The following is a 23187-nucleotide window of genomic DNA, read 5'->3' as shown; positions in this document are numbered from 1 at the left end:
TTTCACTAGGGTAAAAAAACTGGACTCCCACCCCTGCCACTACTACCACTTATTCTCTAATATTTGCAAATACAGAGATGTCTTCTTACAAAACCATGAATACTCTGTTGCCCAAAGGCCACTTACATTTCTTTTTCCTTTTGCTTTTTTCATAATGGTCTCTGAAATTCAAAAACAAAATTGAATCAGATGATTGGCTGAAATATTCTTTTCACTACCATTTAGCTAATGTTCTCTTGCCCTCTGCTGGAAGAAAACAATACTGTATAGGCTCCTTTTGTGCAGAAACCTGGTATTGTGTTTGGCATAAAATAAAGCAACAGACTATGTTTTTGTAGCTCATTCTACCACAAATGTTTACTTCTGAAGGTGCCTTAAGATAATGTTTTTGTATCGTAAGAATACGATCAGACTTGCACATTGCACTAAACCATGGTTTGCTTATAAGCCACATTTATTGTGCTCACATGATTAACCAGAACAAATCACATGATGCCTGGGATTACAGAATGCAAGGCTACATTGTGGTTGGCTGCTTTATGGCCCAATGTGTTGGGCAATCCAGATAAGGTGGTTATTTTATGTTTTAGTGTGTTGCGTGAACCTGGGCAATTGGGTTAATTCAGTAAACCATACTTCATTTCTCCTATCTATGGTACAAACCTTTCCTAAAGCTTAGTGCAATGTGTGACTCAAGCTGAAGAGAAGCTTCTTTTGCACATGGTTGTATTTTGATGTCTCCTATTCTCTTACAAGAGTACAAAGAATACAAGGAAGTTAATCCTGCAACTTTTATGGAAGAAAGAAAAATATAAAATATTAATAGAGATTCCTGTGATTTATTTATTTTAATAATTTTAAAGCCAAAGTTTAGGATTATGCTAATCTTTCCCATGGTTTTATAAGCAAGGGTATCTTATCAGGTAGGCAGATAAATGGCATTTTAACGATGTTTAAGTCTTAGCAATGTCTGGATCTTTTAGAACACAATCCCGTGCCATTAGCCCTGCTGCATGGGAATGATGGAAGTCCGAAATTTGGTGGCATCCAAATGAAATTATAACACATGCTAAGTGGGGAAGAACCTTATGTTGTGATATTCTTTGGAAGTTAAAAGTTTTGAACCCTTACATATCACATGAAAGTTGTAAGCCTTACAATTTCATTTGCACTCCGAAAAACCAAGAAACTGTCAACTTCAGGCCCATCTTTTTATGGTTATACTCAATACATAGCATGATATGGTAAATTCCCTTAAGTTTGCTTAAGAGAAATAACGTGCGTGGGAACAATGAATCCAGACCTGCTTTCCTGGCAAGAATGGTGACATCTGTTGGCAAAGATGGCTGGACTTTGTTTTCTAACAAACAAAACAGAATAAACTGTACGTGTAAATATCAGACATTTTTTTAGAAAGGAAAGGAAACTGAACCAGAAGTAAATAAAACAGAAAATAATAAAGGTGAAATGTAAGATTTATCAGTAGAAACTGGTTGAAAATTCCAAGACAGATTGCACCAGTTTTGATAGATAATCAATTTATATATACAGTATCTTGGTCTGCATAACTATCCATTTAAATGGGGTACAGGGAGGGAAAGAGGGCTGCATGCTTTATCTGGTTATTGGTTACAAACATGCTTAATCTGGTTACTGAATTAATCCCAATCTCTGCATTTGCACAATACAATTAAACTAAATGGGCTTTATTCACACAAGACAATAACCCACTAAAACAATTAACTAAGGTCTGCACTAACCAAGCTTAGCAAGACATGCAAATGCAGCCAACTTGGTTAAACATGTTGTGGAGACAGCCCAGAGTAACGAGAGCCATTTCACAGCTTTTGCTTGTTGCTACTCTTACCTAGCCAGCAGGGTATAAATGTAAGAAACATTTTTTTCCTCTTCCCTCCCCATCCTTTCTTCCTTTTATGCTGTAACTTTTAACCTGCAAGACTAAGGACCCATAAAGTGTCTCAGCATTGATACTTCAGTTTAAGCTAAAAATACGGTACAATAAGCTTCAGTTAAGCAATTACTTAACACAGTCGACTCGTGTCTGAACAATTACATAAGTCAGTGACGGCAACAAAATGTGGCGCCCTACAGGCAAACATTTTTTTAATGGATAACCTTTCATAAACTCCACCCTCCTTTATCAGAGGTTTAACATATAGTTTTCAGGTACGAGCGTCACCCACAGCCGCCTCGGCCAACCTGGCGAGCTGGACTCAGACCCTCGACCGCGCTTCTTTTTACCTCAGCCCCTTTTCACCTTGTTGCTAGGCGAATTAGCCCCACTAGGAATCCCCATTGGTGACAGGTGAGTCTCCTCCGCCCCTTCTCGGGTCTCGCTCCCGCCATTGGCTCGCCGCAATCCCGCCCTCTGCTTGTCGCCAGGTAAGGACATCCTGCCGAGCCCTGATTGGCCCATCCCTGCTCCGAGGGGAGGGCCGTGGCTCCAGGTGAAGCGCCAGCCCGGCCCTGGCTTCCGATAGGGCAGGTGAGGAGAGGCGGGAGCTGAGGAACAGGCCATTGGCTGGCGGGGGAGGCGGGCGCGGGCGGAGGTGGCGGCGGGGTTGGGGAGAGAGGGACTTGTCCCGCGGTGGGGCGGAGGCCGCCATGTTGGGAGGCTGAAGAGCGGCTGCGCGGAGGGCGCCTGGGGGGCGCTGAGGGGTGAGGAAGGTGGCGGGAGCGCGCGGGAGCGCGCCACCTCTACCTGCGGGCGTCCGCGCGCGCACACGAGCGCGCCTCCTTCTCCTCCTCCTGTGGGGTTAAAACCCGAAACGAAACAAAACCCTCTCAGGAAGGGGCGGACGCGAAGGACGACTTTGCGCCCTTCCCTCTGCCGCCTCCTTTGGGAAGTTGGAGCCAAACTTCCGCGGAGGGCGAGCCTTGCCGGAGGAAGTCGGGTGCGAAGTGTGGAGGCGCCCCCCGCCGCCCCCACCCCACCCTGAGCCTGGCAGTGGGGGGGAACCTATAGGGAGGGAGACTCCAAAGCAGGTGGGCTTCCTCGGGGGACCAGGAGGCGGGGGGGGGGAGTGGAGGGGAGGGGAGGAAAGGGGGCAAACAGGAGAGGCCTGGAATGGAGGGGGAGGGGGGCAAGGCAAACAAGACCCCCAAACAGCCCCCCCCCATCACTCAAGGTGGAACATTAAACTAGTGGGGACCCCAGGGAACGGTGGGTCAGGCTATTGCTGGTTTTATTAATATTTCCTCTCTCTTTAATTAGGTCACATTCTTTTACAGTTGAGAGCCAGTTGGTTGTGAGGTGCTGGATTGGAAACTGGGAGAGAGGTGAGTTCTAATCCTCCCTTAGGCCAAAAGCCAACTGGGCAGCGTCTTCTCTGGGCTCTTTCTCTTCTCTGGGCGAAGGTATTGGCAAGCCACTTCTGAAAAACGTTGGCGAGAAAGCTACGTGGATTTGTTCCTGTCGTCTCCAGCCATCAGGACTGACTGGAAGGACCGTAACAGCAGCAGCAGCAACAACATTCTGTTGTTCGAGTCGACAGAGAAGGATAGGAGGGACTTCCCCCTGTTACTGATACTAGTATTCTCTCTCCACATATCTAATTAGATCATATCATTTTTTTTTAGATCATATTATTCTTTAATTGAATGTAGATTAATTAGACATTTGGTAGAGGTTTATTTATTTATTTAATTTTTATCCCGCCTTAATTGTTTTTTATAAATAACTCAAGGCGGCGAACATAGCTAATACTCCTTCCTCCTCGTATTTTCCCCACAACAACCCTGTGAGGTTTGTTGGGCTGAGAGAGAGGGACTGGCTCAAGGTCACACAGCTGGCTTTCAGGCCTAAGGCGGGACTAGAACTCTCATGCCACGCCTGATTGGCTCTTGGGCTGAGAGAGAGGGACTGGCCCAAAGTCACCCAGCTGGCTTTCAGGCCTAAGGCGGGACTAGAACTCTCCTACCACGCCTGATTGGCTCTTGGGCTGAGAGAGAGGGACTGGCCCAGGGTCACACAGCTGGCTTTCAGGCCTAAGGCGGGACTAGAACTCTCATGCCACGCCTGATTGGCTCTTGGGCTGAGCGAGAGGGACTGACCCAGGGTCACACAGCCGGCTTTCGTGGCTAAGGCGGGACTAGAACTCTCCTACCACGCCTGATTGGCTCTTGGGCTGAGAGAGAGGGACTGGCCCAAGGTCACACAGCCGGCTTTCGTGCTTAAGGTGGGACTAGAACTCTCCTACCACGCCTGATTGGCTCTTGGGCTGAGAGAGAGGGACTGGCTCAAGGTCACCCAGCCGGCTTTCGTGCCTAAGGCGGGACTAGAACTCTCCTACCACGCCTGATTGGCTCCTGGGCTGAGAGAGAGGGACTGGCCCAAGGGCGCCCAGCCGGCTTTCGTGCCTAAGGCGGGACTAGAACTCTCCTACCACACCTGATTGGCTCCTGGGCTGAGAGAGAGGGACTGGCCCAAGGTCACCCAGCCGGCTTTCAGGCCTAAGGCAGGACTAGAACTCTCCTACCACGCCTGATTGGCTCTTGGGCTGAGAGAGGGACTGGCCCAAGGTCACACAGCTGGCTTTCGTGCCTAAGGCGGGACTAGAACTCTCCTACCACACCTGATTGGCTCCTGGGCTGAGAGAGAGGGACTGGCCCAAGGTCACCCAGCCGGCTTTCAGGCCTAAGGTGGGACTAGAACTCACAGCCTCCTGGTTTCCATCTCGTTCCTTAACCACTAGACCAAACTGGCTCTAGTTTCAAGTGGGACAAAGCCAACAGAGGTTAGGCGAGAGTGTAGCCCCTCTTACAGTTACTATTAGAATTCTCTCTAATTAAGTGTATTGATTTGTTTTTAATTTCATTATGGTAACCCCATAAGCTGCTTAGAGTCTATTTCTGCTCCATTTCTACAGTGGCGTATTTCGTTGTTTATTCGTTCAGTCGCTTCCGACTCTTCGTGACTTCATGTGGGTTCGTGTGTATATGTATCTTGTATATAATTAGATCATATTCTGTAGCTAGAGAGATTCGCGTGGCAGAGAACTGATGGAGAGTATACAAAGACTGTGGGTGTTGCTGTTGGTTTTTGTTACTATTGACATACTCTCTATTATATATAAACTTCAGTCTCTCAGGGCTCTAAGGAGCGCACAAGGAGCAACAGTAGCATATGATGGCAAATAATAAAATATACATAAAATATAGTAAGCTTAATATTGTATTAGTGTATACACACAACCTTTCACACAAAAACACAGTCATTCTGTACTTGCCACAGCAGGTATTAGAATCTAGCTGACCTGGGATAGCCTTAAAAAGCTAAAATTTGGAGCCCTTACTAAAAAAACAAGTTGCATGTGTTGGGAGTTACCATATGATTCTGTATTTAAATATAGGGGTGTGGGGTTAAAGTGATGGAAAGCTAGGAACAGTGTTGTTATGATTATTTTATATTTAGATATATGTACAAACACATGGACACAATAAGTATATTGCCATTATTGTGATAATATATGCTATTTATGTGTGTATTATCATGAATGTTAATATTGTATGTGCTGTTCCTTTTGTGTGTATGAACTTTATTAACATCGTGTAAGCGTTTATATGTATATTAGATTAGTTTACTGTTAGATTATATTAATAATTCATAGAGATTATATTATTCCACAGTGAAAGGCATAGATGTTATGTGTTAATACTTCTTGCAGTGCTTTCCTCTGCCGTGACACCTTGCAATCCACCAGGCACAATCAAGGATTTGTACCAAGTGGGACTGGGGGGAGTGTTGTGTCCTAAGAAAGACCCACCAGTGTCCCTGCACATAGACACACACACAAGAGTTTAAAGTACTTGCTTCTTACCTGGCAGTTTTGCAGCAAATATGGGTACATCCTTTTTTTGAGGGGTTGCCCATGCCAATGGAAAAGATGTATGGGGCCTACTTTGCCAGGAAGGCGTAGAAGGAAAAAATAATTGACCGTTTATATACTGATTGATCGATTTGCTTTGTATCCCACCGTTGGCTTAGATCTGTGTTTCTCAACCTCAGCCGCTTTTAAGATGTGTGGACTTCAACTCCCAGAATTCCCCAGCCAGCATGCTGGCTGGGGAATTCTGGGAATTGACATCCACACATCTGAAAATGGCTGAGGTTGAGAAACAGTGGCCTCGATGGTGATCCCTCCTGCCATTTTCTCCCAAAATAACAGCGAGCGTCCTTGGCTGAAGGAGAACTTCAGTCTGAGCAACTGGTTTCAGCAGGCTACCTGTGGTTGGTTGGTTTGTAATTTGGTGTGTGTCACAAACATGGGAATATCCTATTTGTGCGAATCGAAGGTGGTGGGGAGCCAAGGGATAGGGCTGGGAAAAGGCTGAGCTGGTACTATTATTAATTAATACGATGCCATCTGTGTTCAGGGCTTTTGGGCAACAGAGGCAGAATCTTTGTCCCACCATGAGCATGACAACAAGAAAACAGGCATTGGTGCCAGGTAATGAAAAAGAAGATGCAGGAATTTCAATTAAATATCATTGGGCTAAATTATAGTGGTGGGGTATTGGGCCAAGAGGAAAAGTTGATGCTATAGGAACAGGGAGAAGGTAAGCGTGTGCGATAAGTGGATGAGGCATCGGGATTAGAAGGTGTGTGTTTTGCCTTGTCTTGAATTGTAATGTGAAGAGGGCATGAGGAGGTATGTGAAGAATGCATGTCTGTCCGCCAGCCCGGAAGTTAACAGCATAGCTGAAGTTAAGAGGCAGCCCACAGAAAATGGGAGGGCTGCAGTCCTTTGCACACTTAAAAATAAGAGTTTTTGAAGAGAGAGAAGCTCATTCCTAAATAAATATACATAAATTGCATTGCTACTTTGGGAGATCCAGGAACAGAACAGTGATTAAGGTGTTGGGCTGGAAACCAGGAGACTAAGAGTTCTAGTCCTGCCTTAGGCATGAAAGCAGCTGGGTGACCTTGGGCAGTCCCTCTCTCTCAGCCCAACCCACCTCACAGGGTGGTGGTTGTGGGGTAAGTAGGAGGAGGAAGGAGTATGAGGTATGTTCGCCGCCTTGAGTTATTTATTAAAAAAAAAAAAAGGGATAAAAATTAAAAAATTAAATTCTTTTAAAAGGGGATGGTGGTGGTTGAGATAATTTCTGGATAAACTGAGCTGTCTCTGTGTATGAAATGAAGACTATCTGTTTTTCAGCTTTCCTAACTAAATGCAAGGATGTTAAAATTTGTACCATACTTCTGTGATTAAGATAGGAAGAAAATGTAAACTTTCCCCTTTTTAAGACTCCCTTGAGTCAAACCTGATTTGTGGTGATTGTATGGGCATATCATGTAGTTTTCTCAACAATGATATTCTTCTGGGATAATTTTTTGACTCAGTGTTTGCCTACCATCCTGGGTTTTCCCTCAGATCACTAATCCAGGTTTTGAACAGGTCTGACTCTGCTTATTTTTTTCAAAATCAGCCATGGATAACTTTCTTTTTAAGGTAGATGTTTTAATCTTTGATGGTGAACTACTTAAGAAAGTTTGCTTTTTGAACAGATTATATCACACATTTTGCAGTTTTTGTGCTTGGAAGGGAAGGGGTTTGGAATCAGGGAAGCAAATCTGTTTGCTAAAAATAATTCAGTTTTTCAAGTAGCGATAACTAAGGTTATTGGCCAAAGTGTTACCTGCTTTGTTTTGGCAGATGTAACTTCTATTCTAGAATGTAAACAATTTAAATGTGATTGTTCCTGCATTTTACAAAGTTGGTTTTTATTCTTAAGGGGTGACTTTAAGCAACTTTATAAAACTTTAATGTTGTAGCAAGGAAAGGTAAGATGCTGGAGAAAAATGAGCATAAACTGCTTTGTTGATTTGTTTGACTTTGCACGTCTTTTTAGTGCTTTAACACAATATTTGTTACGTTTTCCATTCATTTGTTTGCTTTTTTTTGTCTATTTATGCTTTTGTGTGCATGCAGTCTAATGAAGTTATTACTGGGAAGAAGCATGAAAATGTTGCCTGTTATTACAACCCCCATCTCTCTTTGAATGATTTGGAAGACAAGTCTATAAAACCAGGACATTGTTTCCCAATTTGAATGTTGCATAGTATCATGCCTAGCAGAATGGGATCAAAAATGGACATGAAGAGAGACTTCATTAGAGTAAAAACTCATTATAATAGGTAAGTTATATTAAGGGCTTTTATGCACTGCATTCTTCTTTGTCTGTTCATTTCGTTCCAGCCATATATTTTTGTATTCCCTTTTTTTTCCCCTTGAAAATGAACTTGTCTTGTACCAGTCGTGGTTGGCCCTGTGAAATTTTGGAGGTGCGGTTTGCATACTTTAGCTGTCTTGCTTTCTTAAACATCACCAATGTGACTGAAGCTCTTTCAGGGAGAAATAAAGAGGAATTACAGACTCTAGATCAAGGTTTCTCAACCTCTGCAACTTTCAGACGTGTGGACTTCAACTCCCAGAATTCCCCAGCCAGCCATGCTCTAGCTGAAGATGGAAAAAAAGTAAAGTTGTGCATTTGTCAACTGTTATCTATCAGTAGGTAACAGTGATAAAAACATTCAGATCTGCACTGTAAAATGAGTCCAGTGACGTCTTTAATATTTTCCTTTTTACTTGCATAGGACACTTACTGACAAAGCAAATTGAACTAAAAGTCAGACTGAACTGTTAGTGGCAGCAAGACAGGATGGACATAGGAATGAAGAGACATAATTTAGACTAGCCTAATTTGGCCACTCCTCCTTGTGTGAATTTGTGGTACCCAGTTTTGGAAGGTACCTGCCTTGAGCCTGGGAGGGGGATAAGGGAGGGAATTACAGAAATCCTAATCCTTGCCAGGCCAGGGGTAATGTTGCTGCCTCTGAACATGGTTTAAGATCCCAAACAATGTTCATTCAGATGTGCCTGTGCTATATTAGTGGCATTGTCTGGCTACTTTTAAACTACAGATTCTCCCAAATGTTATACAGCAAGCTGGGTTTTTGTTCTTTCCAAAAATGTATACTTTTAAAAAAAGATGTATAGGCACTAAGGGAGATGGTGAAAGTCTCATTTAAATCCTCTTTGAGAATTGCAATTGCGTGTACCTCTTTTAACAGCGTACAGCTAGCTTAGGATCAACTCACAACTCAGCCATAGGCTGCTTGAATGTCAGATTTGGCCTTACTAGCTTTAATGAACTGGCAGTCAGGCATGACCAACGTGTTGTTCGCAGATCTGCTTGTAAAGTCATTGTAAAGGTAGTGTAATGTTATTTTATACCTTGTATCAGTACCCCTGTTGGTACACCTCATTCTATGCTCTTATGAGGAATGGGGAATATAATGGGGAATATAATATAAATCTTAGGCTTAAAATAACTTTTAAGCCCATCTTCACATTAAGAACAAGTTTATAAGATACAAATAATTTGGGATAGAGATTAAAGGACAGCAGCTTTAAAACACAGTTTATCAAAAACAAATTTTCGAAGTGCAGTTTTGTGCTCACCCCAACCAGTGTACAAGTCTGAAAGAGCTCACCTTCTACAAAGTTTGGGTAATGCTGTAAGGCTTAGAAGAAGAAAAAATCCCTGGCTGCACCTCAGAGTGATTTAGGCTTAACTGAATTGTCAGCCTCCTCCTCTTCAGTGACACGGGCATTTGGTGGCTGTCAATAAATGGCATTTGGACAGCATTTCTGGATCTCCTTCATGACCCTATTTAATGATAATTTGGGGCAAATCCAAGTTTCACCCTTCTTTTAGTTTCACATACTCTAAAATGGATTTGGTGATAAACCTTACCCAGCAACACTATGTTCTGTTTACCACCACCTTCAACAGGAAGGGGTTTAAGTTGATGCTTGCAGTGTAAAAGTCTTTAATTACTAAGGCTGCGTTTATTGATCACACATGAAATGTTGTATAACTAATAATTTATCAAATTATGGTGTAAAATATAGAATGAAAGATTGCCAGTGTGTGCGAAGAATTCCTATTTTTATATGATCTGACGTGTCACACGCTGTGAAGGTGCAGACATTAAAATGTAAAATTAGTGTCAAGTATTATTTGGGAAGGTGCTAAATTATTTAAGGTGCCTATTTCTGGTACAGAACACCTTTGCTAGTATGACTAAATTGAAGCCTTGTAGTGTAAGCATGAGAAGTTGTACTATTCATGTTTGCTAATGTGTCTCCTTGGATGCTTAAAAGGTAGGTATTTGTACATCTTGGGTGTGACAGATTAATTGCTTGAAGTAGCATAAGTGTACATGCTGAATGACTAAAATACAGGTTGCAATAATGTAGTCTTCCTTTTGGAATGAAATCTGTTGAGGAATGTGGTGTTTTAATTAAATTTTCTCATGGCCTATACTATACAGTACTTCATGATGGAATAAATAGAAATTTTGAGTAAAAGGCAGTTCTTCTAAGTATGAGATCTTTTCTCCCATCTCCTGTAACTTCTCAAATCTTACTTAACAGCTGTTGAGTTCCATAAGTTGAAAACTGATTACCTGTCCTTTCTGCATTGCAGATTGCTGCTGTTTGATGCTCGTTTTTAAAACTGCTTTGTTGTAGTTGCTGTCATGTTTGAGTGATTAGGGTAAAGTAAAGGTTTCCCTTGACATGAAGTCCAGTCGTGTCCGACTCTAGGGGGCGGTGCTAATCTCTGTTTCAAAGCCGAAGAGCCGGCGTTTGTCCGAAGACACTTCCTCCGTGGTCATGTGGCCGGCATGACTAAACGGAACGCCGTTACCTGCCCGCTGAAGCGGTACCTATTAATCTACTCACACTGACATGTTTTCGAACTGCTAGGTTGGCAGGAGCTGGGACTAGCAACAGGAGCTCACCCCGTCATGCGGATTTGAACCGCCGACCTTCCGATCGGCAAGTTCAGCAGCTCAGCGGTTTAACCCGCAGCGCCACCGCATCCCTCATGTTTGAGTGATTACTGAGTGGTTATTTCTTCTTGATTCACAGTTTCCAAATTCAGTAATTCCACACACATCCACACACCCCAGTTTATGCTTTCTTAACCCAAAATGGGAATGAGAGTTTCCATTTCACTGTTTTACAACTGAAAATAAGGATGGCATTTTTCCCTCAAAAATGTGATGGCTCTTGAGATAGGCCAGTAAATGTCAACAAACAGAATCACAAAGATGGTCATTCAGTGACCTGAGTGCAAAATATCCAATATTTTTATTTATCAGTAAATAGCAGTAATTAGGGCAAAAATGGGTAATAACTTGGCCTTTAGACATAACGATAAATTTTACCATTTTCTGAGATGTCCAATAGCCATCTAAAATGTAAAGAACGAGCATGTAATGTGCATATGTAGCTAACTGCCATATAGTAATTTATTTGTCTAGAAAATTCTGGAATTATATCAGACTTTTGAGTATCTTAATGTGCTTTTGGGATTACTCCTTTAAGACCTTTTGTAGCTTTTGAAATAAGAAATAAGGTGGCTACACAGCTTTGGTGCTTATATTGTCTAGTTGGGTATAAAAATGAGACTATTTTACACTCTTCCAATACATTTAGCACTTTGAATGAGGCTAGTGTGTGTTGGTTGGTTCATACAATCTGTCCTATACATAGGATGAGGGGCTAAGTTTTAGGGAGCTTTCTGTAGTTTTTTGTTTGATAGGCCCTGGTTCCACACACAGGAATGAACTTGTTCCTTTCTTCACATTGGTCCTATGCCCTGTTGTACGTCCTACCTATATATCAAGAGGGTTCATGCATCCCACTTACATGTGATTGTTGAATCTTACCATTGGTTAGGTTCACACAATTTAATAACCTAGAATAAGTCACATTATATCTTAGTATACTTGTTTATCAAGCTGTTGTGGCAGTGTGTGGTCCTGCTCCATTGCTGTTTGAAGGAGTAAATAAATGTATAGATTAAGGGAATTTTGCATTGCAGCAAGCTAAGCAAGTAAGCTAAACAAGTAAGCAAGTAAGCTAAACAAGTAAGCAAGGTTATTAGGAAAATGTATGGAAAATTCATGGGTTCAGTTTATTTGTTCAGTTTAGCTGCCCAATTACATTCTGAGGGATTGTTCCTCTTTCAAGCCAAGTATTATTTACTTATATTTATTTACCTGTGCACAAATGTTACATAGTTTCAAAACTTGCTTCTAATATCTTGAACTAGGGAGCTGCTGAGGATCCTGACTGAGATAGTCTGTCTTTGCAGACACCAGGCGGTTTAAGCATGTTCTTAACTTAACTTGTGAATTCATCTCTTTCAGGGACATCCTCATCACAAACGTGGGTGCATCAATGAACTATGATGAACTTTGTGAAGAAGTGAGAGAAATGTGCAATTTATCTCAGGAACAACCAATTACCCTGAAGTGGATTGATAATGAAGGTATTTCAGGCTTTTGTAACTGTGTTTTTTGAAAATATTTTTCCTAAGGCACTTTACGGTGTAGTTAATTATCTGGCTGAAAGGGAGATATGATAACTTTTTATTTTGAATCATTGAAGCTTTTTCGCACTGTCACTTAATTGGTAGCTTCAGATTGGACAAATAAAACTGAAGTAATCAGGGATGTATTGTATCTCACTGCATTTTGAAAATGCATATATTGAATTAATAGCCTCAGATATTCAAACTAGCCATAGTCTCCCCTTATACACTGCATGGGTACATTTATTCCCCGCATGGACACTGTTGAGAAAGAATCCGCACCATACACAATCAAGTACTTTCTCCCTTCTTTAATGCTTTAATGTGTTAATGCACAGCAAGAAAGGGGCTTTGAAATAGCTGCATGAGCCTGGAAAAGGTGGCAGCCTGTTTTTTGCTAAAGGTCTTTAAGCAGAGACTAAACCCACCCCACCCCACAGGGTTGTTGTTGTGGGGAAAATAGGAGGCAGGAGTATTAGGTATGCGTGCTGCCTTGAGTTATATATAGAAAGGCAGGGTAAAAATCTAATGATTATTATAATAAATGACTGTCAGAAAGGCCATAATCTCATGCTCCGTTGTGTAGGGAGTTGAACTTAATGACCTCTGAGAAGCATTCCAGCCTTTAAAAGTTACAGGAAAGGTGAGGTGCAAGCTTCCTTTTGAAGTAAGAATCAAGACCCCAGAAGTAAATCAGTGATATGTTTTAAATCCCCTGTATATTTATCAGTTCTTCCAAGGTCTCAAGAACCTCATGGCCATTTTTTTTTTTAGCATTTTCATAAGGAAAATTTGGAGTACTAAACAAGTATTTAAACGTGATTCACATATATCACTGTTGTTTCCAGTTCTCTCATCCTTTAGGATGCTTTTCATCCACTACAGTTTTTCTTTCATACAGATCCTAATCTGTCTTGCTTAAAAATTCTCTAGAAAAACAGAGATTATCTTGCAGCCAGCCTGCTGATACTGATTACGATTGGCTTAGGGCTTCTTGTGGTATTTATTCCTTATCAGTCAGAATTAAAGCAAAATATGAGTTAATGCAGCATTGTTTCAGGGTGACCCCTTTTGCAGATAATTTAATATATTCCATTTGTGTTTTTGCGGATATGTAGGTGAAGGTGGTCCTTTATGGGTGAGCTCACCTATATTAAGCCACTGTGAGTTGAAAGCTGTGGTTTTTAATTTAATGCATTGTGTAAACCTAGCCAGTTGTGGTTCCTTAGTAAGCCATGACTGAGCCAAGTATGTAACCTGGAGCTATATTTGTATATCATCTTCCTCAGAGGGCAGTTCCCTTTATTTGTACTTACTATAGTTCACATAAAAAGTACTGCAGTTTGGGTGAAATATGTAATTATTATTTTATTTCCTTAAAGCACTATTAGCCTGTTCTTCAGTCAGCATAGCCAATAATACAGAGCGCCTGATATATTCAGATTCTGGTGCTTTCTAACTTGTTGTTTCACACTATAAATTCACCATATTCTTTGGTGATCTCATTGCGTACTTCCCTTGGAATAAGCGATACAGGTAGTCCTCGACTTAGAGCCATTCATTTAGTGACCGTTTTAAGTTACAATGGTGCTGAAAAAAGTGATGACCGGTCTTCACACTTATGGCCATTGCAGCATCCCTGCAGTCATGTGATCAAAATTCAGGTGCTTGGCAGCCGGCATGTATTTATGATGGTTGCGGTGTCCCGGGGTTGCGTGATTGCCATTTGCGAACTTCCGACAGGCAGACTCAATGGGAGGAGCTGGATTTGCTTAACTGCCATGTAATTCACTTAACAGCTGTGGAAAAAAAGGTACAATCAGGTGTGACTCACTTAATGACCACCTTGCTTAGCAACGGGAGTTACGGTCCCAATTGTCATAAGTTGAGGACTACCTGGATTGAACTCAGTGGCCTTTCTGAGTAAACAGACACAGGATCCATCCATCATCTGTTGAGAATTTGCTTTAGGAAAAGGGTGCTCGCCAACTAATGAAGACTTACCTAATACAGACTAGGTGATCCTACAGAATGATTGCCATTCATTTAAACATTTACTCTGCTAATTGGAGGGGAAAAATTCTGGCAGATGGAATGAATGTCCAGCTCTACGGTGTGCTATTCTGATTTTCAGTGTTTTATTTTTATGCTGGGGTGAACCACAGGGCTACCATCTTCCCATAGCCCATCCGATGAGTAACAGCAATGAGACTGAGCTACGCTCACATTTATGAACGGAAGGGTCTCTGGGTCCCAGCCTTGGTCGTAAGAGCACTTCTTTTTCAGCCCTTAAGTGTACTGTCTTTGTCTTCACTGCCCTGAAATGTATAAATGAATTCACGCGACCTCTAAGTTGCCCCATTTCAAAATCGGGCAGGGGAAAAACAAAAGACTTGCTTCCATAAACGACCTTATGTCTTTTCTTCCTTTTTTGTTCCTTTTTAAATAGGTGATCCATGTACCATTTCGTCTCAGATGGAACTGGAGGAAGCATTCCGTTTGTACTGTCAGTGCAGAGATGAAGGGCTTATTATCCATGGCAAGTTTTGTGCTACCCGAGAATTGTAGTTTAGCAAACATTTGAGCCCTGTCTTCTCTCACCAGAAATTCTCCTTTCGTTCTTCCTTTCTGTCTTCTTCCTGAAGCAAACTCAAAATGTGGTTCTGAGGCGTGATCTGGCCTCTTCTCTGGACAACAAGGATCTGATCCTTGCCAATGTTACACTTAGCATAACCCAGTCCTGTCTACATACAGCAACAAATAACCAGAAGATCTGCTTTCTTGGGTCCTTGGTACTGAAGCCATTGGTAATATATCTTTTCTCTGTTTGAGCTCTGGAACATCTTTCTGAGAAGGCCTTTCCTGCTGTAAACTCTCTTCAAGAACTTGGTGAAGATTTTCGCTTTGGGGGGGATCTTCAACATAGGACTGTCTCATTTTAATCAAGCTACTCTTTTACGGGTTTTCAATGCTTGTTAATGGTCACTGGAGTGCTTCACTGCTGTTTTCTTGTTGGCTTGATATCATCATAAGCCACATAACCCTTTTATCGAGCAGAAGTGCATGAATGTCTTTAATGATAAATAAATGAGATGCAGTTATGATTATAAGCTGGTTGTTTGGAGAAAAAATCCTGAAAAGATCATAGGAATTTATCTTCTGCCCATTAACTGTACTGTTCTGATTTGCCAGCTCGCCTGGATCTTTTTTATATTTCCTCTTTTGAATTTATGCTTCTTGTATGACAATATTCCTTGCACATGTTTCCCTTTTTCAAGGAGCATTCACAGTATAAATATTTCCTTTTGTGTGTATTGCTTTGGCAAACGGTCACCCTGAGCGTGACTTTGCTTTCAGGAAGTTGGGTGTCTTCAGAGACCCTAGCTTACAACCGTAAGTCTGCAAGGAACTGTCACATTTTAGAATCCCAATTTTGTGATTACAGGAGTAATCTGTCACTGGTGATTCATTCAAGAGTGAACAGCTAGAAAGACCACTCTGTAGGAAATGTGTATTTATTATGCGTATTTTATGTTTTGATGCAGTCTTCCCCAGCATTCCAGAACAACCAGGCATGCCTTGTCCGGGAGAAGATCGTAAGTATTGGGGGGAACAGAATTTGGTTTTTAGAAAGTTTTAGCACATGCCCCCCTTCTTATTTTCCTTCAAAATATTTCGGGTCTGGAAAGGAAATCTGCAATTTCTATCTGCTAGGTAGAAATCTTCTCATATGAAAATAATATTTAAATAGTATGGTGTTTTATTTAACTTGCATGGACATTCATGTGGCATTTGTCTGCATTTCTTTAAAGCAGCATTTTTCCCCCCCACCCAGGGTGTGTAGCTGCTTTACCCCATGATAGTGAGATTCCAGAAAAAGCTGCCAAGAGGTGCATTGTGGCTGCATTCTCTGAAGTACCATTTCGCTTTTCGATCCAAAGAACGGCATGGTCTTATTCTATATCAGTATTAATACAATGCCTGCATATTTATCTGGATGCCCCAACTGTGGATTTATCTCAGTGGAGATGAATACTAACAGCTTCAAACTTGGAAAGGCAAACAGGCAGTTACTCATTTTAGATTATTTTGCTCCTGATTGATAGCTCCTAATGTAATTAGAAGCAGAAAGCTGGGTATACAGTGGCATCTATTGGGTGGGGGGGGGAGAAAAGTAAAGGTGTTGCTCAAGACTGTGTCCCCATGCCCATCTCTTTGTGCGCACATGTGGTGTTGGTGCATGTACAGAAGAGGCAGGGATACAACTGCATGTTCACTAATGCTAGCCTGACACCCCTGTTAACGTGTCATTCCAATTCAGAGACCCGGTTTATGGCACCCCACATGAAGATTGCAATTTTGATCCATTGACAGTTCCCAAGCAACGATTCCCATATTAAACAACACTTTCCTGCTTTCAGTTTTCCTAGCGAGCCAGACAGTAAACTGGCTTGACCCGAAGCTTAGCAAACCACTCTGTTCTAACGTAGCCATTAATTTCACTGGGAATTAATTCAGATTTAATCTGGGCCTTAACCCATTGTATCCACCTGTACTGATGGCATAGAAGCAGCTTTAACTGGGTTCCTACCACGCAGTGAAGTTGTATTTTTATTCCAGGGCACAGATTTTGTTTGTGCGATAAATATATACAAAAAACCAGCACGTGTTAGTTGCGATAGGTAGACAAAAAAGAGTGTAGATTCTGAGAACTTGTCAAAAATTTGGCCTGGGTCAAAATAACTGCTTTAGCATCCATGAGTGTTCTTGATATATTTCTAAAAGAGCAGATTCAACTGCCATATGACAAGTTTTAAAGCCAAGGGGAGTTTTTTAAACCACTTCTCACAGTCCATGTAGAGGAGTGAATAAATAATCTTTTAATCTATATTATTCTGCAGTGAAGAGCCGTTTGCCGAGATGGGCGGTGGAGAAACAGGATAAATAAATAAATTTTCCACAGAAATGGGTTAGTTCAGCAGTTATATCATACCCAGTGTGGTCTATTGTGCAGTTTTGTGAGTTATACAGAACGGTTGTCAAGTGGCAAGGTCATCTTGTCTGAGTAGATATTTATGGATTCGACTGAAGATGTTCCAACCTATTTTGTAAATAGCTAGCCAACCCTTCTACACATACTGTATCTGTATTAATAAATTATTGATTATAAGGAGGAAAGATAATCCAATGTATGTAAATTGTCCCTCTCTGGAGGTAATTCCTGCGAGAGAGTACTTGACAAGTTATGGCTTATAGCTCTGTCCTAATTTCCATTTGCTTTTCATTAGGAACAGCATGGAAATAAATAAATAAAAACCCCAAGCAATTTTTGGTGAAACGAAGTAGGAGAGGAGAGGAGAGAGAACCGAACCCTGCGGCACCCCACAATGGAGGGGTCGAGGGCTGGATCTCTCCTCTCCTATCACCACCGACTGGGACCGGCCCTGGAGGAAGGAGGTGAACCAGCACAGAACTACGCCGCCCACCCACAACTCCTTGAGCCGTCCCAAAAGGATACCATGGTCGATGGTATCGAAAGCTGCTGAGAGGTCAAGGAGAGCAAGGATGGATGCGCTGCCTCCATCCCGCTCCCGCCAGAGATCATCCATAAGTGCAACCAATGCAGTTTCTGACCACTGTCTCGAGTCGGGTCCCGAATGATCTGGGACAGGCCCATGGCTGCCATGGTAGCCATGAACTCCCGAGCTGCCTCCGAGGCCCGCCCCAGGGACGGCAGATCGAAGTCCCCCAGAACCATAAGTTTGGGGAACTCCACCGCCAAACCCGAGACGGCCTCCGGCAGCTCAGGCAGGGAGGTTGCTACGCAGCAGGGGGGCTGGTACAGCAGCAACACTCCCAGCTGTTCTCGGGAACCCAACTTGAAGAACAGGGTCCCACACCCGGCAACATGTGGGGCAGGGCCCCTGAAGGCCACCAGAGACTCTCGGATGAATTTAATTTAATTTACTTTAATCCTATTTAATTTGTTAATGTATTGGGACTCTAATAATATAGCCCAGGATAACAGGACAAAGTTTATCACTGCCAGTAGGATTATATACCATGTCTATCAGACCAGTAATTTATTTTATTTTAGTTTTTTTTATCCCGCCTTTATTATTTTTATAAATAACTCAAGGCGGCGAACATACCTAGTACTCCTTCCTCCCCCTATTTTCCACACAACAACCACCCTGTGAGGTGAGTTGGGCTGAGAGTGGGGGACTGGCCCAAGGTCACCCAGCTGGATCATATGTCAGAAAAAAACCAGGTCAGTTAAAAGTGTTAATATAGCATATCTTCCTTTAACCACTGCCACCTAGATAGAATAAGAAATTGTGTGGTAATTTCTTACATCCGCTTTCCAAAATTGCTGCAGTGGTTTACTGCTTCCCTAGTCAAGTTAAAGGAGTTTTAAGAGTCGGCATGGGAATACACTCCCAATAATATTCGCATTCAGACATGTGTTTGCTCCTTGCAATGATCAAGAGCACTTAAACCAAATTAGATGGAGACGCTGTAGATCCAATCTTTAAAGGTTTGTTTGGCAGAAGAAAAACTCAAGGGGGAAAAATCTCTATAAAGATTTAAAGATTTGAAATACTTTTGAAACCATCAAGTATTTTACTGGCATAGATCTTACTTGCTGCAAGAAACAGAGGTTAGTTAATCTAATGTCCGGCGGAAAATCAGCTTCAGACAGAAATTGAATAATCTAATAATAATGTAAATCTAATTGGAATAAGTCTAGTTTCAGCATGAAGAAATGAATTGGGTGTGGAGCTGGGTTCCCCCAGAATTATCTCCAGCAATTTGTTTTGAAAATATTCAATGTTTGAGGAGAATTTTAGTCCTGATTCTTTCGCATGGAAGGAAAAACATGCAATGGCTGTATTTGTATTTAGCATGTACTAAAAAAACCCAAATTAATTGCTGAGATGGATTATCCAGCTGCATAAAATGGCTCTTCCAGATGATAATGAAGCAAGAAACTGCTTTGCAGTATGGGAGACAGTTTTCTGCTTATGTTTCAAAGACTTTTGACCAATAGTTGCAATAGTTTTAGCTTTATTGTGATAGCTAGTGAGTTTGGGGGGAATCTTTGTCTAAAAAAATTACACAGTCCAACTTGTGTATAAGAGATATCAAACACGTCATTGACATCAAGGAGAAAGGACCGGTTTTTCTCTCATAATTTGGCTGGGAAAATGTCATTACTATTACACAAAGCAGTGTCGTTGACAAATACTATAAATGCAAGTGGGACAAATATACAATTTTATTTGAGTTACTGGGGTAGTATCAGATAAGTGATCTGCAGGAAAAGAAAACCTCACTTGACAAGTTGATCCTTTGTCTGGCTTTGATGCTTAGACTGACTCCTAGGGTGTAATAATGAGATTATTTTACAGCCTTCCATGGCATTTAGCACTTTGAAAGACACGTAATGGAGTTTTTCTGTGTTCAGGTGTGACATTGATACTTCTCACAAAAACATTTAGGGACATTTGAGAAGTTATGCTTCTGTGATTAAAGATGCCCTTCCTTTTCCTCCTGAGGCTCCAAAGCAGATTTCTATTTGGTGTGTGAAAGGAAGAGGAAGCATATAGAGTACATCTCTCTCTTTGTAAGCAATTGTGCTGTTCCTGAGCTAGAACGAAATGAAAATCCAGTCGAAATTCTGGTTTGACTTGGAATTCGTTTGTTTATTTTATTTATTGATCACATTTCTTCACCGCCCATCTCGACAAATGACTCTGGGCGGTTAAATTCACTTAAATAAGTTGTAACCCAGCCACAAACTGATACCAAAGTAGGCAACTACATGAAAAGGAAGTGAATTATTGTCAGTGAAAGTTACCAATATCTTGAATACTTAAATATGCCTGATTGGTTATCACTCGTGCAGGATCTCCAACGGCAGTTGGCCCGTGGTGGATGCTTTGGGAGATGCGATGCTAGGCTTGTGCCTCTTCCCTCGGGCCATTGCTAATACCTGTATTGGGCGAGATGGGAAATTTGGGATGAACTGCAGACCCCTGTCTGCGTGGACCTTGGTTGGGTTGAAGTCTACCTTCCATCATTTGATTCCTTTGATGATACGTTGAAACTACCTTGAATCTCTGAAATGAGAGATTGCAAGTTTATACAGTAAAGCAATTACGTTTTGGTATGTTTTTGTATGCTCCATCTGGCCCCAAAACTGGAGGTGCATTTCTACAGAGGCAGACAGCATCCTAGGCCATCTTAGTCTGGTTTTTCAACATGTCACTGTCTTACGACAAAGTTTGCAGTCAAAACCCTGCACGTCCCTATTTTGCGATAGATGCATAGCAAGGAGCTTCTTGTCTCAATAGTTCTTTATTTATAGGTCTGCATAATAACAAATGTACTACGAAGACTTTTACTGCTTTCTCCTCGTAGTACATATGATATACTTTGAATCTTTACAGTATTAATGACAGGAGGTGGAGAAGTGTTTTTGTACTCTGCTCAGAAATAAATGGAAGGAAACACTTCCGGCAGCTAAACATAAAATATGCTTCCATAAATCTGCAACTACAGGGATTTAAAACACTGAAACCTACGGCTTTGTGGTTTGTTACAAGCTATCCTTTCCACGGTGGAGTCAAAGCCAACCAAATTTGGCTTCTTCAAACAGATAGTTAACAGTAGTTGCAGCTTTTAGAATAATCTCAGCGTGCAAGTACTTCAGTCATTTTAAAATGTTCATTTCAAGGATATGCAAGGTTCTCTCACTGCTCTAGGGCAGGGCTAGGCAAACTTTGGGCGCCACATTTAACCTATTTAAAGAAACCATTAAGTGATCCAAAGGGGGTGGCATGATTTTGAAGAGGTCTGGGTTTTTAAACATCCATTAAACCTGTTGTAGGTACAGGCAGTCCTCATTTAATGACCATTCGTTTAGCGATGGTTCGGACTTAATGACGGTGCTGAAAAATGACTTATGACCAGTCCTCACACGGCCGTTGCAGTGGTCACGTGATTGCCATTTTTAACCTTCCCAGCCAGCTTCCAGGAGGAAAATCAACGGGAGAACCGCGTAATTCATTTAATGGTCATGTGGTTCACTTAATGACCAATGCAAAATGGTCATAAAATCAGGTCAGATTCACTTACCAGCCACGTCGCTTAGTGACCAAAATTCTGGTTCCAATTGTCATTAAGCAAGGACTACCTGTATTGTGCTACAGTTTGGATGTGTGTCTTGCTATAGAATGGCGAGGAATTGGGACACCGACTTTCAGTAGTGGTGGTGAAAAAAGAATCAGGTTTGTAAAGAGGGGCTTTATTGCCACAGCTTGACCAACCTGGTCTAGAGTTGAAACGCTTACTGGGGCAGTCCCAGTAGATTGGCTACACTTGTTAAAGGTATCTCCATAGTATTAACTCATAAAGTCTCTTGATTTGACAGTCACGTTATAAATTATGGATTTGGATAGATTAGTGGAACTCGGTTGACCTAATTCTTCACTGATACATAGAATGCCTGCTCTCCTGCTGTTTTAGTGGTCAGGCTGAATCACACAAGAGATATTTGAAAAGCCTGCTTGGGAAAAGACCGTCGATGGATGTCTTTGAGATACACCGAATGAATCCCATATATTTCATCTTCCTCTGGTGCTGAGAAAAGTGGCTATATTCAGGAAGCAACTGATAAATGTCATTGATTCTTAACTATTAGCAGCTAGTATCTGCAGTGGTTGTGTATAAATCGGTTTGTTTCAAATCATGTTGTCGTCAGAGGCTTTTAAACACTTAAGTAATTTCCTTCTTTATGCCCTGTGTATCTGCCTGTAGACTAGTTTGTGCTCAATCGTGCTGCTGCAGTTCTCACTGAAGATGCCTTGAGGCTTTGAAAAACTTAGTGTAAACCTTGCTTTAATTGACCCTAAAATTCTCACTCATTCTTCTGTCTTGTGTTTACAATGAACCATCTTTAAATTTCTGTGCCTGGGAATTATTTTCAGAGACAAGAGTGAGAAATTTCAATTATCTGTTCACCCAAAATAGGCTGCCACTTAAATTAGCAATCTGTTGGTACATGCTAATTTTCTACAATTGCACAAAAATATGGACATTCTGGAATGAATTGAATAGACAGTATTTGGCTAATTGTCCCTCCCCTCTTTATCATGAAAGCGCATCTTGTTTGCATTAGGCTGAAGCACAATGCTTACATTTACTGCTTTGTGAAGTAAACACTCTTCTGGTTGCATTTTTAAGGGTCACTTCGTTTCAATTTCTTGCAGACCTCTGAACACACGGAAAGGTGGTGCAATTTTTGAATTCAGGCGGTTCTCTTTGGATAGGGTTGCATGGCAAAAGATGCAACTCGTATCGCTTGCCATATCTCCAGGGCGTCCTCATACGTTGGTCTCTCTTCCAACCGTTGTCCCAAACTGGGCTTGTACTGTGAAACTTTTATGAATTGCCTTCTGCTTCAGAGACGTCTTTTTTATGCCATTTTTTGTTGCTGCTGTTTTGAAGGCTTTCTTCTTGCCCTTGGGGCAATCCATCTGCAGCAGTGCTATCCTCAGGTAAAGCAGAGTTCTCAGTTGCTCAGCCCCCAAACTCCCTGTGATCCGGTTTCTATTCCCTCCCCTCCACTTCCTGTCTGATGGCTCAAGTGTGTGAAGATGCTCTTTCCTCCAAGGTTCTGTGCATGACCACAAGTTTCCTTAATCAGAGCTGATGATGATAAGTATGCAGATGAAAATGCACATTCTGATTTTTAGGATAAGACTGTAC

General features: G+C 41.7%; 1 protein-coding gene across 1 annotated transcript in view; it reads left to right on the top strand.

Moving 5' to 3' along the window:
* The first annotated feature begins 2641 nt into the window (after positions 1-2641).
* PRKCZ (protein kinase C zeta) overlaps positions 2642-23187 on the top strand; it is a 67038-nt gene continuing 46492 nt past the window's right edge. The window contains exons 1-6 of the mRNA XM_063317672.1: positions 2642-2679; positions 3236-3300; positions 7956-8161; positions 12251-12372; positions 14864-14953; positions 15960-16010. Coding sequence (XP_063173742.1) covers positions 8076-8161; positions 12251-12372; positions 14864-14953; positions 15960-16010 — 349 coding nt within the window. The 5' untranslated portion in view covers positions 2642-2679; positions 3236-3300; positions 7956-8075. The remainder of the gene's footprint in view (positions 2680-3235; positions 3301-7955; positions 8162-12250; positions 12373-14863; positions 14954-15959; positions 16011-23187) is intronic.

The sequence above is a fragment of the Candoia aspera genome, chromosome 18 (assembly GCF_035149785.1).
Source record: "Candoia aspera isolate rCanAsp1 chromosome 18, rCanAsp1.hap2, whole genome shotgun sequence".
Taxonomy (NCBI): Eukaryota; Metazoa; Chordata; class Lepidosauria; order Squamata; family Boidae; genus Candoia; species Candoia aspera.
Note: the sequence above shows the minus strand (reverse complement) of the source record. Positions and strands in the feature narration are given on the sequence as shown.